At 43.5% G+C, this 20,863-nt stretch overlaps 1 protein-coding gene across 1 annotated transcript; it reads left to right on the top strand.

Moving 5' to 3' along the window:
• The first annotated feature begins 16,825 nt into the window (after positions 1-16,825).
• LOC137500993 (myb/SANT-like DNA-binding domain-containing protein 3) lies at positions 16,826-19,847 on the top strand. The gene is made up of 4 exons (XM_068227801.1): positions 16,826-17,107; positions 17,193-17,343; positions 17,659-17,780; positions 19,617-19,847. Exons 1-4 carry the CDS (start codon positions 16,826-16,828, stop codon positions 19,845-19,847), a joined length of 786 nt encoding a protein of 261 aa, XP_068083902.1.
• The last annotated feature ends 1,016 nt before the right edge of the window (positions 19,848-20,863 follow it).

Below are 20,863 nucleotides of genomic sequence, written 5' to 3'. Positions count from 1 at the left end.
CACATTTTAAATCTAATCTAATCCTAGCCATTACGGTATTAACACTTGGATAACCCTAATCATTTACGTACAAACCAAAAGCAACTCGCCATATAATTACGATGTCATATCTCGTCATAACATTTTATAAAGTTTGCGCACCCCTCACATACAAACAATCATCACTACCATCGCTCTATTTTGGACAACCCTGATTGTGGCTAAACTTGTTCATTATACTCTAAGTCCGTCGTATCAAATACACGTTATGTCCCCAATTAAAAGAATTTTACAGTATCTAATAATACTCAGGTTATTACCGGATGAAAATTTCAACTAAATCCATCATTTAACGTTCTCCCCGGCCGAGAAATACAATCTCAATTCCACGCGTGTCCCGTTATATCCCCGCTGTGTTCCCCTATCAGCTGCCGGCATTTCACCCCCAACCCGCTTGGCAGTGATGTAAAAACCCGGTTCGTTCTACCTGACTGACTTCTCAGAATGCTCCCTTTTAAACTCCGCCGACATAATTAAACAAATACGATATTCTAACCAACAAATGCACATAGATTATACTTCAAAATGCCCACAATAATTATACACGTCGCAAATTAATACCAGTGCGGATTCCTTGTATATTGCTTTCCATTCCCAACATTATAAAATCTTCCTCGGGCTTCCACAAGTCCCGGCTTCATTGACAGGTCTCCAACCTGATTCATAAATCTCATCTCGACTCACACGACGAAACTAACCTCTGTTTCCCAACTCGCGACTATCACCGACAAAGAACTGGAATAAAATCCTTACTAGAATCCACGACGTCTAATAACGCGCAGTCCTTTAATAATGAATAACTTCGCATAAAAGGATATCGTATTTTAATAACTGGATTTTTACGAAAATGACTGAAAAATTCTACTAGATCTTTTTTCATTGTCAGTCAGACACAGTTTAAATGAGCCTAGAAAAACTTTTCACTCCGTGACCAAATTCATCACTATACTCTCACCCGACAGCGCACTTCCACTCGATTGAAAATGGGTAACTATGGATTTCTTATATTATTTACGTCAAAATTTCAGACAGAAAAATTTTACGTCGAATAAACATCTTAATTTGACATCACAAAATATAGGCAATAACACACGGAAATGACGATCTACATTGGACGTGATATCACTTCGAAACCCTATTCAATAACTTTTTACAACATCATACGGCACTCGCAAGACTTCAAAAATTTATCCAAGTGGAAAATAAAACAAATGACCCTTTTTAGTTGTATTCTAACATTTACAAAAACCACATAGGGGACCAACTGCGTCGTATATACCCCATTCAAATACACATTTTAGAGATCATGAAACAAGATATAATAGGTAAGTAAGATGGTAAGTCACATACCTTATGTTACACCATCGGTCATCATTGGGATCACCAGCAACCCTGGCATTTTAATTTAGCCATTTTTACATTTCTGGCCTTACAGATCATTATATTTCTTCAGGTTTCCTGGAAATAAAGTATTAAAAAAAGAAAATGCCCTTCACTTGTTTTTGTTGAGCGCACACGATGGACTGTAATTACTTCTGCACACGAATTTATTTATCACATAAGAAGTTATTCAGTACTTTGACCGTCTTATCTGGTACAATTATTTCCACTCAAGAAAACTATATCCACATGGAGTCAAGACCCCAGCCACATCGGCCGAAATATGTTGGTTGAACTTAGTCTACTTTTGTTGTTTGATTTCACAGAGCAGCTCAACCCTCTGTCGTCAGCTTCGTAACACAAAATGCAGGGGGTTTCGTCATGGCGTCAATTCTTATATATAGCAGCTACCCCCTCTCTCCGGGCATCTCCCTTTGCCGCCAATAAAATTTCTGTAACTTTTCTGACTTAACTAAACTGTAATTACAAGAGTTTTGAAGGTGACTACATACTCGCTATATTTTTGGCGGTAGTGTTCATGGACATTTAAAATTATACATGTTCGATTTGTGGGATAAATGACCTCATTTGATAGGCACTATGTTTTCGACTTGGCTTGGGCACGCCATATACACGCGCTTTGAAATAGTTCACAATAATGACTTAAGATTCTTCCGCCGTTGACACGTGCGGCTGACGTCACGTATCCCAGAGCGTGGGACCGAAGGTACCGTAATCACCCCGTTGCCACGTGTCAATTCCATGCTATCAAGAATCGAACTTCTTATTAAATTGACAATTTAATGCATGATATTCTTAGGGTACAAAGGTCATGGGTTCAATATATATATGCACGGCAATTTTTCGATCCATGGACAAATAAGTGCAGGACTGCTTCTTGACAGTAAGAAGGTCGTTCAAACCGGCAGGCTGATGAGGCTGATGGATACATTGATATGGATGTCACCAACCGGATAAAATATGGATGGTCAAAGTGGCGGGCAGCAACAGGTGTTGGGAATTGATAGACACTACTCGAGATCATTCTTTGGACTGTGCTATGTTTTATATCTTTATTTAATATCATTGTGTCGTAAGTGTTATATCTTAGATTTGTAGATTTTTTGATAACAATAATAAATAGAAAAGAAACGAGACTAGTATGTTTTCTTGACTGTTCTTCCAATATCACGATATAATTTTGGTGCCGGAAACACGGGAAGAACTACACTCCAGCGCGAATGGGCAATATATTAGAGACTAAATAGGTAATCATTGGTTTACTACACGTTCCGTAAGGAGACCACAGGAAAATTGCTGCCGTGAAAATAAAACCTATCACGCCAAGCCATCAACGTACGGTAACATTTCTCAGATGTAATTTTGTTCCTGTTAATATCTGAAATACTTAAGGAACTTCCAAATACCGCATAAAGCATAGTACGATAGAAAAGGGGTATAAGTAGTATTTGTAGTGTGAACGCATAACTTACATAGTTTATTGGTTAAGCTGGAAGGGTAGCCATATTGTTTATTTACGTCACTTGGAGAAGACGTCACGCACGACTAAGTGACCAGTGCTGCCATCTGCTGGCCTTCCTTGAACTACGTCGCAATACATCGGAGTACGATTAATAATAGATCAAGTAACGAAATATTTCCCACGCTATTACGAAGTCCCTATCAAATACACTATTTTACTATAGCAAATTCGCGTCTAGAGGTCCAGTATGGAAGGCGGTAACGCGGACACACGACTACACCAATTGAAAAGAAGACGTGCTAGGGAAAGGGCAAACATCACACGTCTCGTGGAGAAAGCACAAGAGTTTACTGAGACTACCTCTCCCGAGGATTACGAGTACTGTAAGGATAGGTTACAAGAGAATTTGGATAAATTAAGAGCCCTGGACGATGAGGTTCACGACCTCCTGGATGACACCACGTACGCTGATGACATAAGTACATGTGAGGAATATATAGAGAACGCCAAGCGCGCTATCATTCGCATTTCACATGGGATGGAGAAAAAACTTGAAAGCGCGATGTCGAATCTTAGACTCACGAACACACAGACGGTACCAACACTTGCCTCGGCTGTTCCCTCAACCACGTTAAGACTCCCCCCACTAAGACTAGAACCCTTCTCAGGTAATATAGAAACATGGGCACGTTTCTGGGAACAATTCGAACAGTCAATCGATAAGGACACGTCACTCTCTACTATTAATAAACATATATTTCTGAGGGGTTATTTAAAGGGGGAACCGAAGCACTTGATTGAGGGCATCGCAGTGACGGCCGAGACTTATGAAGAGACTAAGAAAATTCTTGAAGCTCGCTACGGCGACAAGAATAGAATCATACAGGCCCACTTGGACTACATAGAATGTATTAAGCCCATCCAGTTTGCCACACCGAACGCACTTAATTTTACGTTTATTGACTGCAATCGCCGCATTCAAGCTCTGCGCGCTCTCGGGGAAGATGTGAACGCCTATGGCCGAGTACTTGCACCGAAGATCCTCCGAGCATTTCCAGACGATATATGCCGTAGCTGGATCATTCACGCAAAGTGAAAAGACCTTTCGTAGGGTAACATCCTCAAACTAATGGAGTTTCTCGGTGAGGAAGTTGACGGAGCGCTTACTACACAAAAGATCCGTGGTGAAACCTCCATATCATCAAGCTACCCCCCCTCCCTAAGGCGGAAGCTCTTCACGTCCGTGCCAATCCTAAAGGCTTAGCAGGAAAAGAGGTTAAGGGGCCGGAACCATTTTGCGTCTTTTGTGAATCAAGAGGTCACTGGGCTCAGGACTGTAAGAAAATCACAAACGTTACGGAGCGAAAGGAGAGGCTGAAGAGAGCTAACCGGTGCTTCCTGTGCCTCAATCGAGGGCATACGGCGTTCAATTGTCGAAAGAAAGGAAAGGCACAGTGTGCTAACTGCAAGAAGTCCCTTTGCGACAACGGAAGGAGTCACAAGACCTCAGAAGATCAGGCCAACACAGCTTCTGTAGGAAAAATAGATATCACCACACCAGGTTTCACATTCTTGCAGACAGCTCAAGTATGAATCACTGGACCTACAGGGATAAGCCGACTTACTCGATGTATACTAGACAGTGGAAGTCAGGCAACATTTATATCAAGATCACTGATAGACGACCTACAGCTACTAACCACCGACAAAAGAGAACTGACTGTTTGCACATTTGAGTCCCAGACTAACCCATCATGTCAGCGCATAATTGTCAGGTTCAGTATGAAAGGAGTTTACACAAACTTTACGGTTTCCATGAAAGCTTACGAAAGTGCACACTCACTCTCACCTCAACCAGCAGCTCCACAAGACATCAAAACTTGGGCGCATGTACGCAAATATCAGTTAGCAGACCCTAGGTCTGATTCGAAAGAAAACCTGCCCGTGGAGATCTTAATTGGCAGTGACCAATATTGGGAAATAGTTAAGGACGGTTCACCGATTCGAATATCTGAATCGATTGTTCTGATTCCAACAATTTTTGGATGGATCTTAAATGGAAGCCAATCAGGGACTTGTGTGAATTCTACTGTTGTGAACTTCATTCGACAAGCTAGCTCACCTTCGGATAGAAAATTCTGGGATCTAGAGGCAATGGGAATAGTTGCAAATCAAAATCGAGACCTAACTGAGAAAGACTCTGCTATTCTTCAAGAATTCAAGGCAACCTATCGCGTTGAAGGTCGCCGGAGAGTGGTCTGCCTACCAAGAAAGCAGGATGTTCTTCCTTCAAGTAACAAGATAAACGCGGAACTTCGATTTAATACCTTGATCAAAAGACTTCAAAACAATAGCACTTTACAGGAGGTGTACTACAACCAAATGCTGGATCATATCATGAAAGGACAAATAGAAGTTACGCCTACTGGAGATCCAAAGAACACCACGTTTTATCTCCCCCATCAAGCTGCAAAGAAGGAGAAACTGGGAAAAACAAAATGGAGGATAGTTTTCGACACATCTTCTCATGAAACCAACTCTCCGTCTCTCAATGATGCTTTAGAGGCAGGTCCAAATCTGTTACCGAAGACACTGGCTATTCTACTACGATTCAGGCTACATCCCATGGCCATCATTACTGATATTACACAGGCATTTCTTCACCTGATCTTGCACGAGGATGACAGGGACTAGACCAGATTCTTGTGGTACAGGGTCACCCAGGACAGTAACGGAAGTTACCACACGACGGACGAGGTAGTGACCTATCGCTTCACTAGGCTCCCATTCGGCCTGACTTGCAGTCCGTTCTTGCTTTCAGCAACACTGAGGGAACTCGCCGACAGATACAAGACGACATTTCCTATTGCAGCACCCCTCATAGATGACAATACCTTTATGGACGACTTCGTATCCGGCGCAGAGAATGACAATGGTGTGATTGCCCTGTATTACGAACTTACTGCACTGATGAAATTGATGAACTTCCACCTAGCGAAATGGGCCACTAATTCAGACTCGCTAAAGGCCATCTGGAGAGCAGAAGGTCAAGAGGTCAACGTAGAGACGCAGGTACTAGCGTTTACTGGAATACAGAAACGGATAAACTTTACATTAACCCAGAGGAGATCACCAAGGCTTTACCTGAAGGACCAATCACCAAGAGGAAGTTATTACAGATTACGGCTAGATTCTATGATACACTCGGACTGTTATCCCCCGTATCCCTCCTCAGTAAGCTGTTATTCCAGGATACGTGGAACAGGGGAATTGACTGGGACGAGTTGCTACCTCTTGATATCGGAGGATCATGGAACACTTGGGCATCCTCCTTATCCTCTCTTTCACGGGTACAAATTCCGCGGTGGCTAGCTACTTCAACGGCGGACAAGGTTCAGATCCACGTATTTTGTGATGCTTCAGAAAGGGCATATGGGGCGGTTTTGTACATTCGCACGAACGAGGGAAGCAACGTACTCGTCCATCTGGCCTGCAGCAAGAACAGGCTCACCCCGATCAAGAAGGTAACCTTGCCAAGGCTCGAACTACTAGCAGCGCTAGTGGGAGCACGATTACTGTCCTATTTCTGTGCAGCTACAGGCCACGATATCACTCAGGCAGTACTATGGACGGATTCTACTGTCACCTTGGGTTGGATACACAGTGACCCAAAAAGGTGGAAAACCTTCGTCTGCAACAGAGTAACGGAGATTCAATCGTTCTCAACTCCAAGTCAGTGGAGGCATTGCCCTGGACATGAGAACCCGGCTGACCACCTGACACGAGGACTTCGTGGTGACCAGATACGGAATGAGCGCAAGTGGTGGAATGGGCCCACATGGCTTGCACATCGTGATGAATGTTGGCCATCTGGTGCTCAAACCCCAAGCGAGCAACTTCCCGAGGAGAAGAAGAGAAACATAAAACATGTAATGACAACGACCACATATTCCAGCGTTATAGACAGTTCGAAGTTCAGTTCCTACTGGAAACTGATGCGTATTACTGGTTGGATTCTTCGCTTTACACACAACACTCGCAATCGAGAGAAGCTTACAGGAGAACTAACAGCGGTAGAGCTCGTAAAGGCACGTAGATACTGGATAGGAGCTGTTCAACGAGAATGTTTTGCACTAGAACTTCAAGCACTCCAAGACGGTCGACCAATTCCTAAAGAATCCAAAATAGGACCCTTCAACCCCTTCATTGAAGGCGGACTCTTCCGCCTCGGGGGTCAATTGCACTGTGCGAACCTCGCTAAGGAGCGACGGCACCCAATACTTCTAGACGGCTCTCATCGATTCACGTATCTACTCATTCGGCAAACACACTTCAGACTACATCATTTTGGAGTTCGGGTAATACTGTCGGAGCTCCGAAAAGAGTTATGGATCCTTAGAGCTCGTCAAACTGTTAAGAGGGTCTTGCACGCCTGCCTCCCATGCAGAATCATGAAGAACCCTAGAGGGCAGAAAACCGAAGCTCCACTACCTGCGGATAGGGTGAGACCGTCGAAACCCTTTGCAATTACCGGGATAGACTTCGCCGGTCCCCTCTATATCAAAATAGGCATGACGATGGAAAAGGCTTACGTAGCGCTATTCACTTGCTGTTACACGTTCGGTGCATTTAGAGTTATGCTCCAGTATGACCACTGACACATTCCTTATGGCCCTTCAAAGGTTTGCTGGTAGGCGTGGACTGCCACATACTATATATACAGACAACGCAAGGACATTTCAGGCCACCAATTCAGAACTGTCGGAACTTTGGAAGGCAATGTCTTCTTCGGAGACCCATCGATTCCTCGCCAAAGACGGTATAACTTGGAAGTTCATCGCCCCACGGGCAGCTTGGTGGGGAGGATGGTGGGAGAGAATGGTAGGCACAGTTAAGCGATGCCTAAGAAAGGTGCTGGGACTATCAAGACTTACAGAAGAACAGCTTAACACCACTGTAGTCAATATTGAAGCTGCGATAAATTCAAGACCGATCTCCCATGGAGATGACGCTGAACCCCTGACGCCGGCACACTTTCTTGTTGGTGAAGGACTCATGACCGTGCCAACAGGACCAGAACCGACTACCAGACTTGCCTTGACAAGAGAATTCAGACTGAGACAAAAACTTTCAGATGACTTTTGGAAAAGATGGACCAAGGAGTACCTCTTATAACTCAAGAGCTTTCATGAAGCTCGAGGTGTGTCTGGGAGATCCATTGAGTTTCGACCTGGAGATCTGGCGTTGATTCTAGAAGATGGACGACCACGCCAATTGTGGAAAAGGGCAAGAATAGAGAGGTTACTAGAAGGAAGGTACCAGAAGATAAGGACTGTGATTCTTCGAACCCCACAGGGACATAAAATAGCCCGTCCAATTCAGCTGGTCATCCCCCTAGAGGTTGACCAGGGTGGGGAGAATGTTGGGAATTGATAGACACTACTCGAGATCATTCTTTGGACTGTGCTATGTTTTATATCTTTATTTAATATCATTGTGTCGTAAGTGTTATATCTTAGATTTTTTTATTTTTTGATAACAATAATAAATAGAAAAGAAACGAGACTAGTATGTTTACTTGACTGTTCTTCCAATATCACGATAACAGGAGTTCTGTGTGACAGAAAAATGCCTCTCCACCCTAAAGGCAAAATATATAAAATGGTAGTGCACCCAGCCATATTACGTATATGGGTCTAAACGTCGGGCTACGAAAACAACAGATGAGCAGAAACTCCATGCCGCATAAATGCGTATATTAAGATGGGTTCGTGGGGTAACCTAACTGGATAAAATCCAGTCTCTGCTAGTGTCTAAGGGTAACTCCCATTGAGGAAAAGCTTCAAGAAAAGCTATTGAAGTGGTACGGGGATCTTCAAAGATGACCTGAAGATTATGTCGCACATCGAATCAACCAGCTAGAGGTTGAGGGATATCGAGCGAATGGACACCATAAATGAGATTTAAAGCTCGTGTTTCAAAAGACTTGAAACAATGAAATATATCCAAGGATAGGGTCCAAGACAAACAGCATTGGAAGAGAGTGACCAGACAAGCCGACTGCAGATGATAGAAGAATGGCTAGGAGGAATACGAAGACACTTTTATTGATAATTAATTTTTACAAGGTCCTTTCCGGTCATTTTCGACGTTGTGGCCAAATGTCATAGCATGATATTATTAATTGCTACTTAAAGTTATTCCTTTGATCAAATGCGTAATTTTACACAGAAATGAATATCCTACAGCTTTCCTTTCAATTGTCATGCAATTCATAGTGTTCGAACATAAATACACTGACTGACAGAGCAAATGCAACACCAAGAAGGAGTGGTTCGAAAGGGATGAAAGTTGGGGAAAAAACAGAGACGGCACGGACGAATAATTGATGTTTATTTCAAACCGATATGCAGGTTACACAATGCGCACGGCATCGACTCAGTAGGATGTAGGACCACCGCGAGCGGCGATGCACGCAGAAACACGTCGAGGTACAGAGTCAATAAGAGTGCGGATGCTGTCCTGAGGGATGGTTCTCCATTCTCTGTCAACCATTTGCCACAGTTGGTCGTCCGTACGAGGCTGGGGCAGAGTTTGCAAACGGGGTCCAATGAGATCCCACACGTGTTCGATTGGTGAGAGATCCGGAGAGTACGCTGGCCACGGAAGCATCTGTACACCTCGTAGAGCCTGTTGGGAGATGCGAGCAGTGTGTGGGCGGGCATTATCCTGCTGAAACAGAGCATTGGGCAGCCCCTGAAGGTACGGGACTGCCACCGGCCGCAGCACATGCTGCACGTAGCGGTGGGCATTTAACGTGCCTTGAATACGCACTAGAGGTGACGTGGAATCATACGCAATAGCGCCCCAAACCATGATGCCGCGTTGTCTAGCGGTAGGGCGCTCCACAGTTACTGCCGGATTTGACCTTTCTCCACGCCGACGCCACACTCGTCTGCGGTGACTATCACTGACAGAACAGAAGCGTGACTCATCGGAGAACACGACGTTCCGCCATTCCCTCATCCAAGTCGCTCTAGCCCGGCACCATGCCAGGCGTGCACGTCTATGCTGTGGAGTCAATGGTAGTCTTCTGAGCGGACGCCGGGAGTGCAGGCCTCCTTCAACCAATCGACGGGAAATTGTTCTGGTCGATATTGGAACAGCCAGGGTGTCTTGCACGTGCTGAAGAATGGCGGTTGACGTGGCGTGCGGGGCTGCCACCGCTTGGCGGCGGATGCGCCGATCCTCGCGTGCTGACGTCACTCGGGCTGCGCCTGGACCCCTCGCGCGTGCCACATGTCCCTGCGCCAACCATCTTCGCCACAGGCGCTGCACCGTGGACACATCCCTATGGGTATCGGCTGCGATTTGACGAAGCGACCAACCTGCCCTTCTCAGCCCGATCACCATACCCCTCGTAAAGTCGTCTGTCTGCTGGAAATGCCTCCGTTGACGGCGGCCTGGCATTCGTAGCTATACACGTGTCCTGTGGGACACGACAACACGTTCTATAATGACTGTCGGCTGAGAAATCACGGTACGAAGTGGGCCATTCGCCAACGCCGTGTCCCATTTATCGTTCGCTACGTGCGCAGCACAGCGGCGCATTTCACATCATGAGCATACCTCAGTGACGTCAGTCTACCCTGCAATTGGCATAAAGTTCTGACCACTCCTTCTTGGTGTTGCATTTGCTCTGTCAGTCAGTGTACTTCCTCGTTAGTGCCGAATTGCAGTGGAAGCCTTTACCTTCCACTCCTCCGAGGGCCTTCATGGCTTGTACGGAAATGACTTTATTTTTTTAGTTTTTGCTTGAACATAATATTTAGATCATTTTCACACACAGTCGTTACTAAATGATTTACCTCCTAGTATTTATTCATACAATATTGAAACGATTATTAAAGAAGAGCTGAGGGAATGACCTTCGTATTTATTGTGTTGTAAGTACTACTGTTCACACATAATGAAACTCTCTTATAAAAAAACCAAACCCCATGGCACTACAGCCCTTGAAGGCCTTGGCCTACCAAGCGACCGCTGCTCAGCCCGAAGGCCTGCAGATTGCGAGGTGTCGTGTGGTCAGCACGACGAATCCTCTCGGCCGTTATTCTTGGCTTTAGAGACCGGGGCCGCTATCTCACCGTCAGATAGCTCCTCAATTCTAATCACGTAGGTTGAGTGGACCTCGAACCAGCCCTCAGGTCCAGGTAAAAATCCCTGACCTGGTCGGGAATCGAGCCCGGGGCCTCCGGGTAAGAGGCATGCACGCTACCGCTACACCACGGGGCCGGCTGAAACTCTCTGAGACTCCATAGAATTATACACATATGACCTTAAAACAAACTTGTTAAATTTTACGAAGTAAAATGAAAACGTACGACCACTCTAAACCTGGTGAACCACGGCCATAAAGCAAGGATGCCTGAAATGAATCCTATCATCCAGAATGGTTTCGCCCGTAAGCTGTGAAAGAGCAGTGCGTGCAGCCTCGTTTTTATATTGTTAGTCGCCCGTAATGCCTTTGCTGGCAAGCCCTAGTGTTTACAGCACACTACGTCTTCTGGTGTGGGCTAGAACAAAATTGTTACTTTTATTGACCTGTCTCAATCTCATCCTTGACTTTGAGAACATGAAAATGACCGAGGTATGAGCGATGCTAGTAATGCCACTCCTTATATAGCCAGTCTCTATTATGAATGGTGTGAAAATGTTGCTCCTGGGTCGGTTGCTGCAGGCATTTCAGCGGGCTTGGCAGACTGAGATGTACCGTAATCGCAACTTCTGGCTCAGCAAGGAAAGCAACGGGGAAGCTTCCTCACTCCTCATTTCCCTAGTACGGCTCTTCAGTGACGCCTGGGCAACCTAACGGCTGATGGCGGAGCTGTTGAGTTCTAAACCAGCCTCCGGGCTGAGCACTCAACATACATAGTCTCCCGTAAATTGTGAAACAGCAGTGCGTGTAGACCCGTTTTCTATTTGTTAGTCATTTTTGTGTTGCGAAGTTAGAAGTTTTCAAGAGCAACGTTTAAACATAAGCCGGCCCCGCGGTGCAGTGGTAGCGTGCCTGCCTCTTCTCCGGGGGCCGCGGGCTCGATTCCTGGCCAGATCAGGGATTTTTACCTGCATTTGAGGGCTTGTTAGAGGTCTACTCAGCCTACATGATTACAATTGAGGAGCTATCTGACGGTGAGATGGCGGCCCCGGTCAAGAAAGTCAAGAATAACGGCCGAGAGGATCCGTCGTGCTAACCACAAGATACCTCGTAATCTGCAGGCCTTCGGGCTGAGCAGCGGTCCTTGGTAGGTTATGGCCCTTCGGGGTTGTTGCGCTCTGGGGGGGGGGGTAAATATTTTTCAGTGTTTGGGAAAAACATCTTCGGAGACCTTCATAAGGCTATTGGCAGCGTACGGTGACCCCGTAACGAAGAGATCAAAACTGTTTAGGGAGCATCAGCATTTAAAAGAGGGCCGAGAAACCACCGCCAATAATGGTTCACAGAAAATTATCCATGCGGAATTCATACTGATGGCAAAAGAGTACACAAAAACCTGTTTGATTATTTCGCGTCGTTTGCGGGAGTCCATCCTGTCTAAGCGATCTGAGATTTCATGAAGTGGGCAAAGGAATCTTCATCATGACAACGCACTTGCACATTGGCCCGTATTGGTCTCAGAGTTTCTCTCTAAAGACGAAACTTGTGTGCTTCGACACCGCTTCCATTCACATTACTTAGCCACCTGTGATTTTTACCTCTTTCGAGGAAGGCAAAAACATCTCAACAGACTTCATTTTGGATCCCAGATGTGCAAAAACAGCAACACATGGGGGATTACGGGAGGTTGCAGCAGATAGTTTCCAGTAGTGATTCCAGAAATTTCACCAACGCTAGCAATAGTGTACAGGCGTCCTAGAAGATTACCTTGAAGGGGGTTGTGCATAATTGTTTTAAAATACATATTTAGGGTAAGGAACTATAACCTAATACAGTGAACTTTTGGATATTACTCATCTGGGGATGAATAACTATTCCATATCTTAGATTTACAAATATATAATTTAGTTACAGTTTTATAATAATATATTAGACCATCTCTGAAACCGACTGATGTCGCCAGCGGATTCTTATGAAGGCGGCTGTAATTCGAATCCCTGCCAATACATGAGGGAATTTTCAAATGGAAATTAACGTTCCATATAAAATTGGTGGCCCCCGTGGCCTGTTAAAGCAACGATATCCAGATCTCTGGATAGGTCGTGGAGGATATCAGCATTGGTTCCCGAGGTCTTCAAATCCCTCATACTTAGATTTATTAATTGTGTGATCATATGAAAATTATGGCCTATACGACCGAAGAGGAGACTGAGGCACAGTATTGTTGGGAAAAATTACCGCTGCTACAGAGCACGTAAGGCCAGAAACACACGGAGACTCTAGCCACTACCACTGCTGGCTGCCGCAAGCTGGGAAATGTGCTTTGTGTGCAGTTGTGATAGATGTGCAGACACGGCGTTCGTAGTGGCCGGTCTGGGCCACACACTGCGGGAGTGGCCGGTGTGGGCTATAGTGTTGTCTACTGAGTGTATGATTCGAAGCAGTGCATCAATTCATTCAGGTGTCCGAGTGAATCGATTCACAGGAACGGCAAGCTCACGGCACACGATTCAGTTGATTCGCAGCAGACAGTGCTAAGTAGCTCACTCACGGATCAGTGAGACACAGCACACACACGGTTCATTACCGGCACACTGGACATTGATGTAGATGTTAGTTCCCATAGGGAACTTCCGCTGCGGGCGTGAAATACAGAGCCATGGCACACTGAAAGAATCGTACGCAGTTACGGCTCAGTGAGACACAACACACACATGGTTCATATCGGCAGAGTGGACATTGGCGGGGAGCCGAATTTCCGCTGCAGCGAGACGTACAGAGCCATGGCACACTGAAAGAATCGTACGCCATGACGGGCTCTCGCTCTCAGCTCATTTGAAAATAATACCCATTTCCATTCACTGCCCTCTTCTTACAGGGAGGTTTAAATAATAGGATGGCTTTATTTGCAGTGTTAAAAATGTAGTCAAAACATAATTCCAAAGTAACTAGGTAGTAAATAGGTATTTATTAGTTTAATGAATAAGTATTATAACTTAGTTTACATTAAACAATTAATTGAACTCAACTCTAGCCTACGTTATGACTAAGTCATGCTCGTAACCACTCGAAATTGTCTCTTTTATATTGGGAAGAACCTCTCAGGATTTTCTGAGTTCGTATGTCACATCATTGCACAAGACTTCAATAATCGAATCACGCAATCGCCGGTGTACGTGGACAGTGGGTAAGTGAGCCGACTGATGCAATAACTTGAATAAAAAGATGTTGAATCAGAAAACCACAGGGCTACTCTGCATCTCGGGTAGCCTATAAAAAATGTGGCGATTTAAAAAATCCTCTACTGGTAGAAAGATGACCGAGCGAGTTGTCCGTGCGGTTAGGGTCGAGTAGCTATGCGCTTGCATTCGGGGGATGGTAGGTTCGAATCCTATCGTCGGCAGCCGTTAAAACGGTTTTCCGTGGTTTCCTATTTTCACACCAGGCAAATGCTGGTGTTGTACGTTAATTAAGGCCACGGTCGCTTCCTTTCCACTCCTAGCCCATCGTCGCCATAAGACTGTCTGTGTCGGTGCAAGGTAAAGCAACTTTGATTTATATTTAATATGTAGCCTACTTATTGCGAACACAGATATTTTACATCTATATCTGTATTATAAAATAGAGTTGTGTCCGACTCGTTGGCTGAAAGGTCAGCGTACTGGCCTTCGGTTCAGAGGGTCCCGTGTTCGAATCCCGGCCGGGTCGGGGATTTTAACCTGCATTGGTTAATTTCAATAGCCCGGGGGCTGGGTGTTTGTGCTGACCCCAACATCCCTGCAACTCACACACCACACATAACACTATCCTCCACCACAATAACACGCAGTTACCTACACATGGCAGATGCCGCCCACCCTCATCGGAGGGTCTGCCTTACAAGGGCTAGAAATAGCCACACGAAATTAAAAAAATAGAGTTGTGACTTTCAGAGAACTGAGGAAAAACCATAAATTTGAGTTGTGTCTCTTCTTCTAATTATTATTATTATTATTATTATTATTATTATTATTATTATTATTATTATTATTATTATTATTATTATTATAAACTACGTAAGTTTTGTAGTGTAATATGACGAGCATTTATAGTACCACACAAGTGCCTATTATTTCCTGTATTTCATTTTTAACTTCTTTGTTTTGTATTGTGTAGTTACCGTGAATACAATTAAATTTCCATAAGAAAAGACTAGACAAACAACTGATAGGGAATCTCCCACCTGCGCGACAGCTCTAAATGCAGATCACTGATCACTGTGCGTACAGATATTTTTTCATCTAATTTTATATACTTATTTAATGGAGTTGTGGGGAAAAGGCTTTGTAACATCAAAATTTGGCGCGAAGGAGTGGCTGCAGGAGAAACGTGAATTTTTAAGCTAGACGAAGCGTAGGAAAGCACTTCATAGAACGAAGACCAGATGGCAGCAGCAAGCTTTGAATGTTGTTGCTGCTGTCTTATCAGTAGACACTACACAGATGTAATAGGAACGAAGATTCTAATGTGCCGTGAATCGAATCACTGTATCGATTGAAATGTGAAATGAAATGCCGTATGGCTTTTAGTGCCGGGAGTGTCCAAGGACATGTTCGGCTCGCCAGGTGCAGGTCTTTTGATTTGACTTCCGTAGGCGACCTGCGCGCCGTGATGAGAATGAAATTATGATGGAGACGACACATAAACCCAGCCCCCGTGCACGCGAATCTAACCAATGATGGTTAAAATTCCTGACCCTGCCGGGAATCGAACCCGGGACCCCTCTGACCAAAGGCCAGCACGCTAACCACTTTGCCATGGAGCCGGACACCGTATCGATTAAGTAACGTGAACGGAATCAAATGAACCGAATATCCCCTCATTACTGAGCTACACGCTGCGGGAGTGGCCGTGTATCACTGCTTGTGGCTGCGTTCGACCACCGGTAATCACCACTCACGTCGCCCACGGCATCCTTGGCTCCCTCACCCACTACCGCACCTAAATACAAATAATATTTAAAAAATTCGCATCAGCGTTGTAAGTTATCAAACTTTACTTACCTCATTATAATAGCAAGTCTTTCTGCAGGATGTATGCTTTCTCTCATGCTCGTTCCTTGGTGTTTTAAACGGCCTTGAAACAACGGCAATAATTCATTGAATGTTGTCATACTCATACGAAAATAATTTTAAATATTTTCTTCGACCCTCTTCAGCTCCTCGAAAAGCGTAGGAAAATGGCTGTGTCGCTGCGCGTTCTCAATATTCGATGTACAAACTGAGACGTGGTTGGAGAAAATGTCGTGTTTAGCCCAGGGGCGGTTTCTCCATAAGGTTGCAGGTTGGCGCTACCCCCATTAATTTTTTACGTATATTTTAAGTAAAGTTTTATCTTTTGGATTACTCAACTACTGTATTTTCATTCAACAAGACAAACCTTTCAAGAGCTTGAAAGAGCAAATATTGACTACAGGAGACTACAAGCCGGTACTCTTAGGGCCGGTTGTATAAACATAGCTGATCCGAGATCAATTTTGATTCGAGATCAGAAAATGATCCTTTCCAAGCTGCGCGTTGTGTTGTATAACATTGATCTCGGATCTCATGATCCGGATCAACTTTGATCCGTCATCGTAGAATTTCGCTTGGCAACGTCGTAAACAGTGTGGGAAATTCGTACTAATAAGGAGTATGTTGGTAGTAAAGCCACGTTATTTCATGTTTTAATCTCTGTGACGTAGTGTCAATCTTGGTGTCAATCAGATCTCAAACACCGATTGAAAAATGGACATGAACTTGGATGTCAATGAGCGAAGAAATCGAGCGCCGAATTTTACAGCGTACGAAAAGGAGTTGTTGATTGATTTAGTTGTTACTAAATATAAGAATACGATTGAAAATAAAAAGACTGATTCTGTAAGTACGAAAGAGAAGGAAAACGCCTGGAAAGCACTAGCTTCAGACTTCAATTCCCACGCAAATGTGGCGCGACGGGATTGGAAAACATTGCAGTTATGTTACAAGAATGTAAAACGACGAACGAAGAAGTCGGCTGCAGACGATAAAGTAAGTAAAGAAATACATATTTGCGTATTAATCACTAGTTGAGACTTCGGAGTATCGTACTTAACCAACTGTACATTCTTACTAGGTCAGCATTCATAAAACAGGCGGAGGTCCATTCGTACAACCTACGGTGGATGAAGCTGGACGGAAACTCGTAGCAGCATTAAAACCCCAATTCCTTCCACTAGCCTGCGAGTCCGATTGCGATGCGAACTTCCACCAAGAAGTTATTTTTGGTAAGTTAACCTTGAAATCCTGGTATAAATAATTAGGAATACTGGTACAGAATGTTCGAAGTGTAGACTCATACAGAGCTACGCTTTTCACAAGCATAAGGCATTGTAAATTAATTACCGATACACAGGACTATGTCTGATGTTAGTTTGTTTTTCGTTCTAGTAAATATTGCGATAAGCCCTTTACCTTAATTAATCGGTCATCGGTAACTCCAATAAAAAATTACAAACTACCCCTTGTTGACGAATGACAGGTTAACTAAATATAGTGCACATTTACTATGGAAGTACATAATGTCTAATTTTATTATTTAGATGTACGTGAATGTGATGTGGAGGATCCTTCACTTGCAATGGAAACTGCAGTGAACGAATCACAAACTCAATCCGTTGCTTTCGCGGAGGAAATAGCTGTCAGTGGGGTTTCTTACAACATGGTAATGTATCAAGTTACGTGACTACTGTATGTTGCAAAAAACTTAAGGGTGTTAATTCAGATAGATATTACATATAATGGCCGGTTTCTGGTACACTACATTTCCCTATGAGTTACCTAAATGTGCTTGTAACTAACTGCGCTGTTAACTGGAAACTTAAATCCATATTAATAAGCCCTGGTAATGAACAGTACAGATATCGTCATGTTTAGTATTTCTCGTCCTCCAATAGATGTATCTACGCAAATGTTTTTAGGGTAATTTTGGTAATATCTAGTTACTTTTACTAGCAGAAGTTTCCTATAATGAGAACTGGTTGGCAAATATGTACACAGTCATTTCAATCAATCTGATTCAGCGTGTAATAATCTCTCATAGTAAGAATATATCTGATCTAATAACGCAAAAACTAGTTATATTTCCCCTTCTTTCTTATTCACAGCACGCATATATAGTCTTAAATTTCACCTAGATGCGTTCGTCACTAAAATTATAGAAATACACCGCGATTACCAAACAGATCACTTTTTTCTGATCCAGAACACAAGCGTAAACAATAATAATATAAATGAGAAAAAAGTGCATGTAATTTCACCTGATCAGATGCCAAACTCTTCAAGAATTCCATTTCTTCTGGGCTTTCACGGCACAACTTGAACAATACGAAAGCGTTACAAACTGCAATCTTCAATAGCCAAAATAAAATAGATACCGGTACCACTACATTTTTCATTAGTATTTCCGTAATGTACTCTTCGAACTGAGGATTTGTATTTCTTATAACTGCAACGGACTAGTCACTTGAGAAGTTTTACTTACACTGACCACGCAACATGCCTTGACAAAAATACTCTCGCAACTCCTGACGTTAAGTCCACAGATAAGAAGCTAACATAAACTACAGCTCCCTGCGAGATTTTTAATTAAAGATTAATTAAAGAACTCCAGATATTTTATGTTTATTGGGAGTCTATCAGACCTCACGTCACCGGTTAAAAGATATAATACGGTAACATTAAAAAATCAACAAAAATCGGCAAACTATTTATTATTCAGCAGACTTATAGTAAGTGCATACCGGTACCTAAGAGATCATTTAGTACAAATGTAAATGCTAATGGTAAATACTCCCTAATTTCAGATTGGGTGTTCACTAACTGTTGGTGAGACTCGTGGTTCAAAGCCTGATGAAAGAAATTTTTAACATTATAGTTGCACTGAAAGATCAATTTGAGCCTGGTAAAAATCCGTTTGATATGAGTTCCATTTTATTTGACGATTCATTTCCCGTGTTAGAATATTTATCTACAGTAGGAGCGTCATGCTCCGAGGTGATTGTAATCGAAACAGCTGGGACAGATGACACCATACAGGTGGAATCAGTTACTAAGCCAGTGATAACGTGGAAGTAAACCTACGGACCGAAATATTGTAAACTCTAGCACACCCAAGCACGTTAAAACTAGAATGAATGACTGTAAATATAGTATAGTCAGTTCATTATCACTAATGTTTACAAAACTAATTTGCTGGGATCAATTCTAGCATAGAGGTACCTACAGCACTAGCTGCAGTTACCAGTCTTTGCACAGATAACTGTGAATAAGCCGATAACTGTTGTTTCGGAAACTCATTTTAAATGTATCACCATGTTCGGTCACTGATAACTACTCATCTATAGATAACTGTCATTCCAGAAACCGGTCATAAATCAAATATACTTTTCACACGCTTAACTGTTCCTTATTACTATTCGACTAGCTTTTACAGCACGGCCGTCCTTCTTCTTCTTTATCATCACATTCTCGTATTTCAATTCTGACTGACTGATTTTAGGAACAAGTACCAGATACAGATGTCAGTCCTGGCCCCAGCAGCCGAACTTCACCTCCTAAAAAGAGAAGAGCTGAAGCTGAGGGAAGTTTAAGGGACAACTTCTACAAGAGAAGACTGGAATTTCTAGAGGCAGAACACGCCATAAAAATGGAAAATCTCAAACTAGACCAGGAAATTAAAAAATATGAGCTAGTGACGGCTAAAGCCAAAGCAAATGTACAGTCTTGTTAGTACTTAGAAATATTAAAAACATGCCTGAACACGTTGTTAATTATTTCATTCCTAACAGCAGTATTTCCTCCATTCATCCCAGCTTCCTCGAAGACAGGAAGTTCCTCGAAAACCCTTCTTCCTGCAAAAATATCTCCTTCTACTTCAGGTTCACTATCTATGGAATCTAAGGCCATGTTATGTAGGACAAACGTTGCCACTATAATAGGAGGAACCCGAAGCAATTTCACTCGAAGACCCATCTTCAAGCAGGGAAATCGTCTTTTAACTAGCCCGAAAGTTCTTTCAATTGTGGATCGCGATCTCTTATGAGCTCTGTTATATGCCATCTCTGCAGGTGTCGCTTCGTGTATTACTGGAGTGAGAAGGTACTCGCAGCAACGGTAGGCACTGTCTCCGAGAAGAAATCCTTTGGGCATTTCCCCCGCCTCAAACCGAGCATGAATTCTAGAGTTATCGAATATATTACTGTCATGTGCAGATCCAGGCCACCTTGCTACTATGTCTAGACAACGCAGATTAGCATCACATATAACCTGTACATTCAAGGAGAACCATCCGTGCCTGTTCCTGAACACTTCAGCGTTGTTACCCCCTGGCGATATGATAGGCACATGCGTACAGTCTATAGCACCAAGAATTCCTGGAAAATGAGCTATGTCATAGAAATTACGCATGATTCTCCTTGCTTCTCTCTGGTCAGTCGGCATATTGATAAATTGAGGTCTCAACGCAGCAATTTCTCGCGTTACTTTATGGATGACTCGACAAACCGTAGCTTTATCAATTTTGAATAAATCACTAACTACGATTTGAAAACTCCCTGTCGCGTAAAATCGCAGAGTCAATAGAATCTGGAACATTGGAGTAAGTGGCTGGTTTCTATTCGTTCGTCTCATTAGAGAGTCTCGAAGTCTACCTTCCATAACCTCAACAGTGTGTTTGGTTAGACGGAATCTCATCTTAAAAGCTTTGTCGCTAAGTTCTAATAATGGGTTTCCTCTTTCTTGGAATAC

The sequence above is a fragment of the Anabrus simplex genome, chromosome 5, assembly GCF_040414725.1.
Source record: "Anabrus simplex isolate iqAnaSimp1 chromosome 5, ASM4041472v1, whole genome shotgun sequence".
Taxonomy (NCBI): Eukaryota; Metazoa; Arthropoda; class Insecta; order Orthoptera; family Tettigoniidae; genus Anabrus; species Anabrus simplex.
Note: the sequence above shows the minus strand (reverse complement) of the source record. Positions and strands in the feature narration are given on the sequence as shown.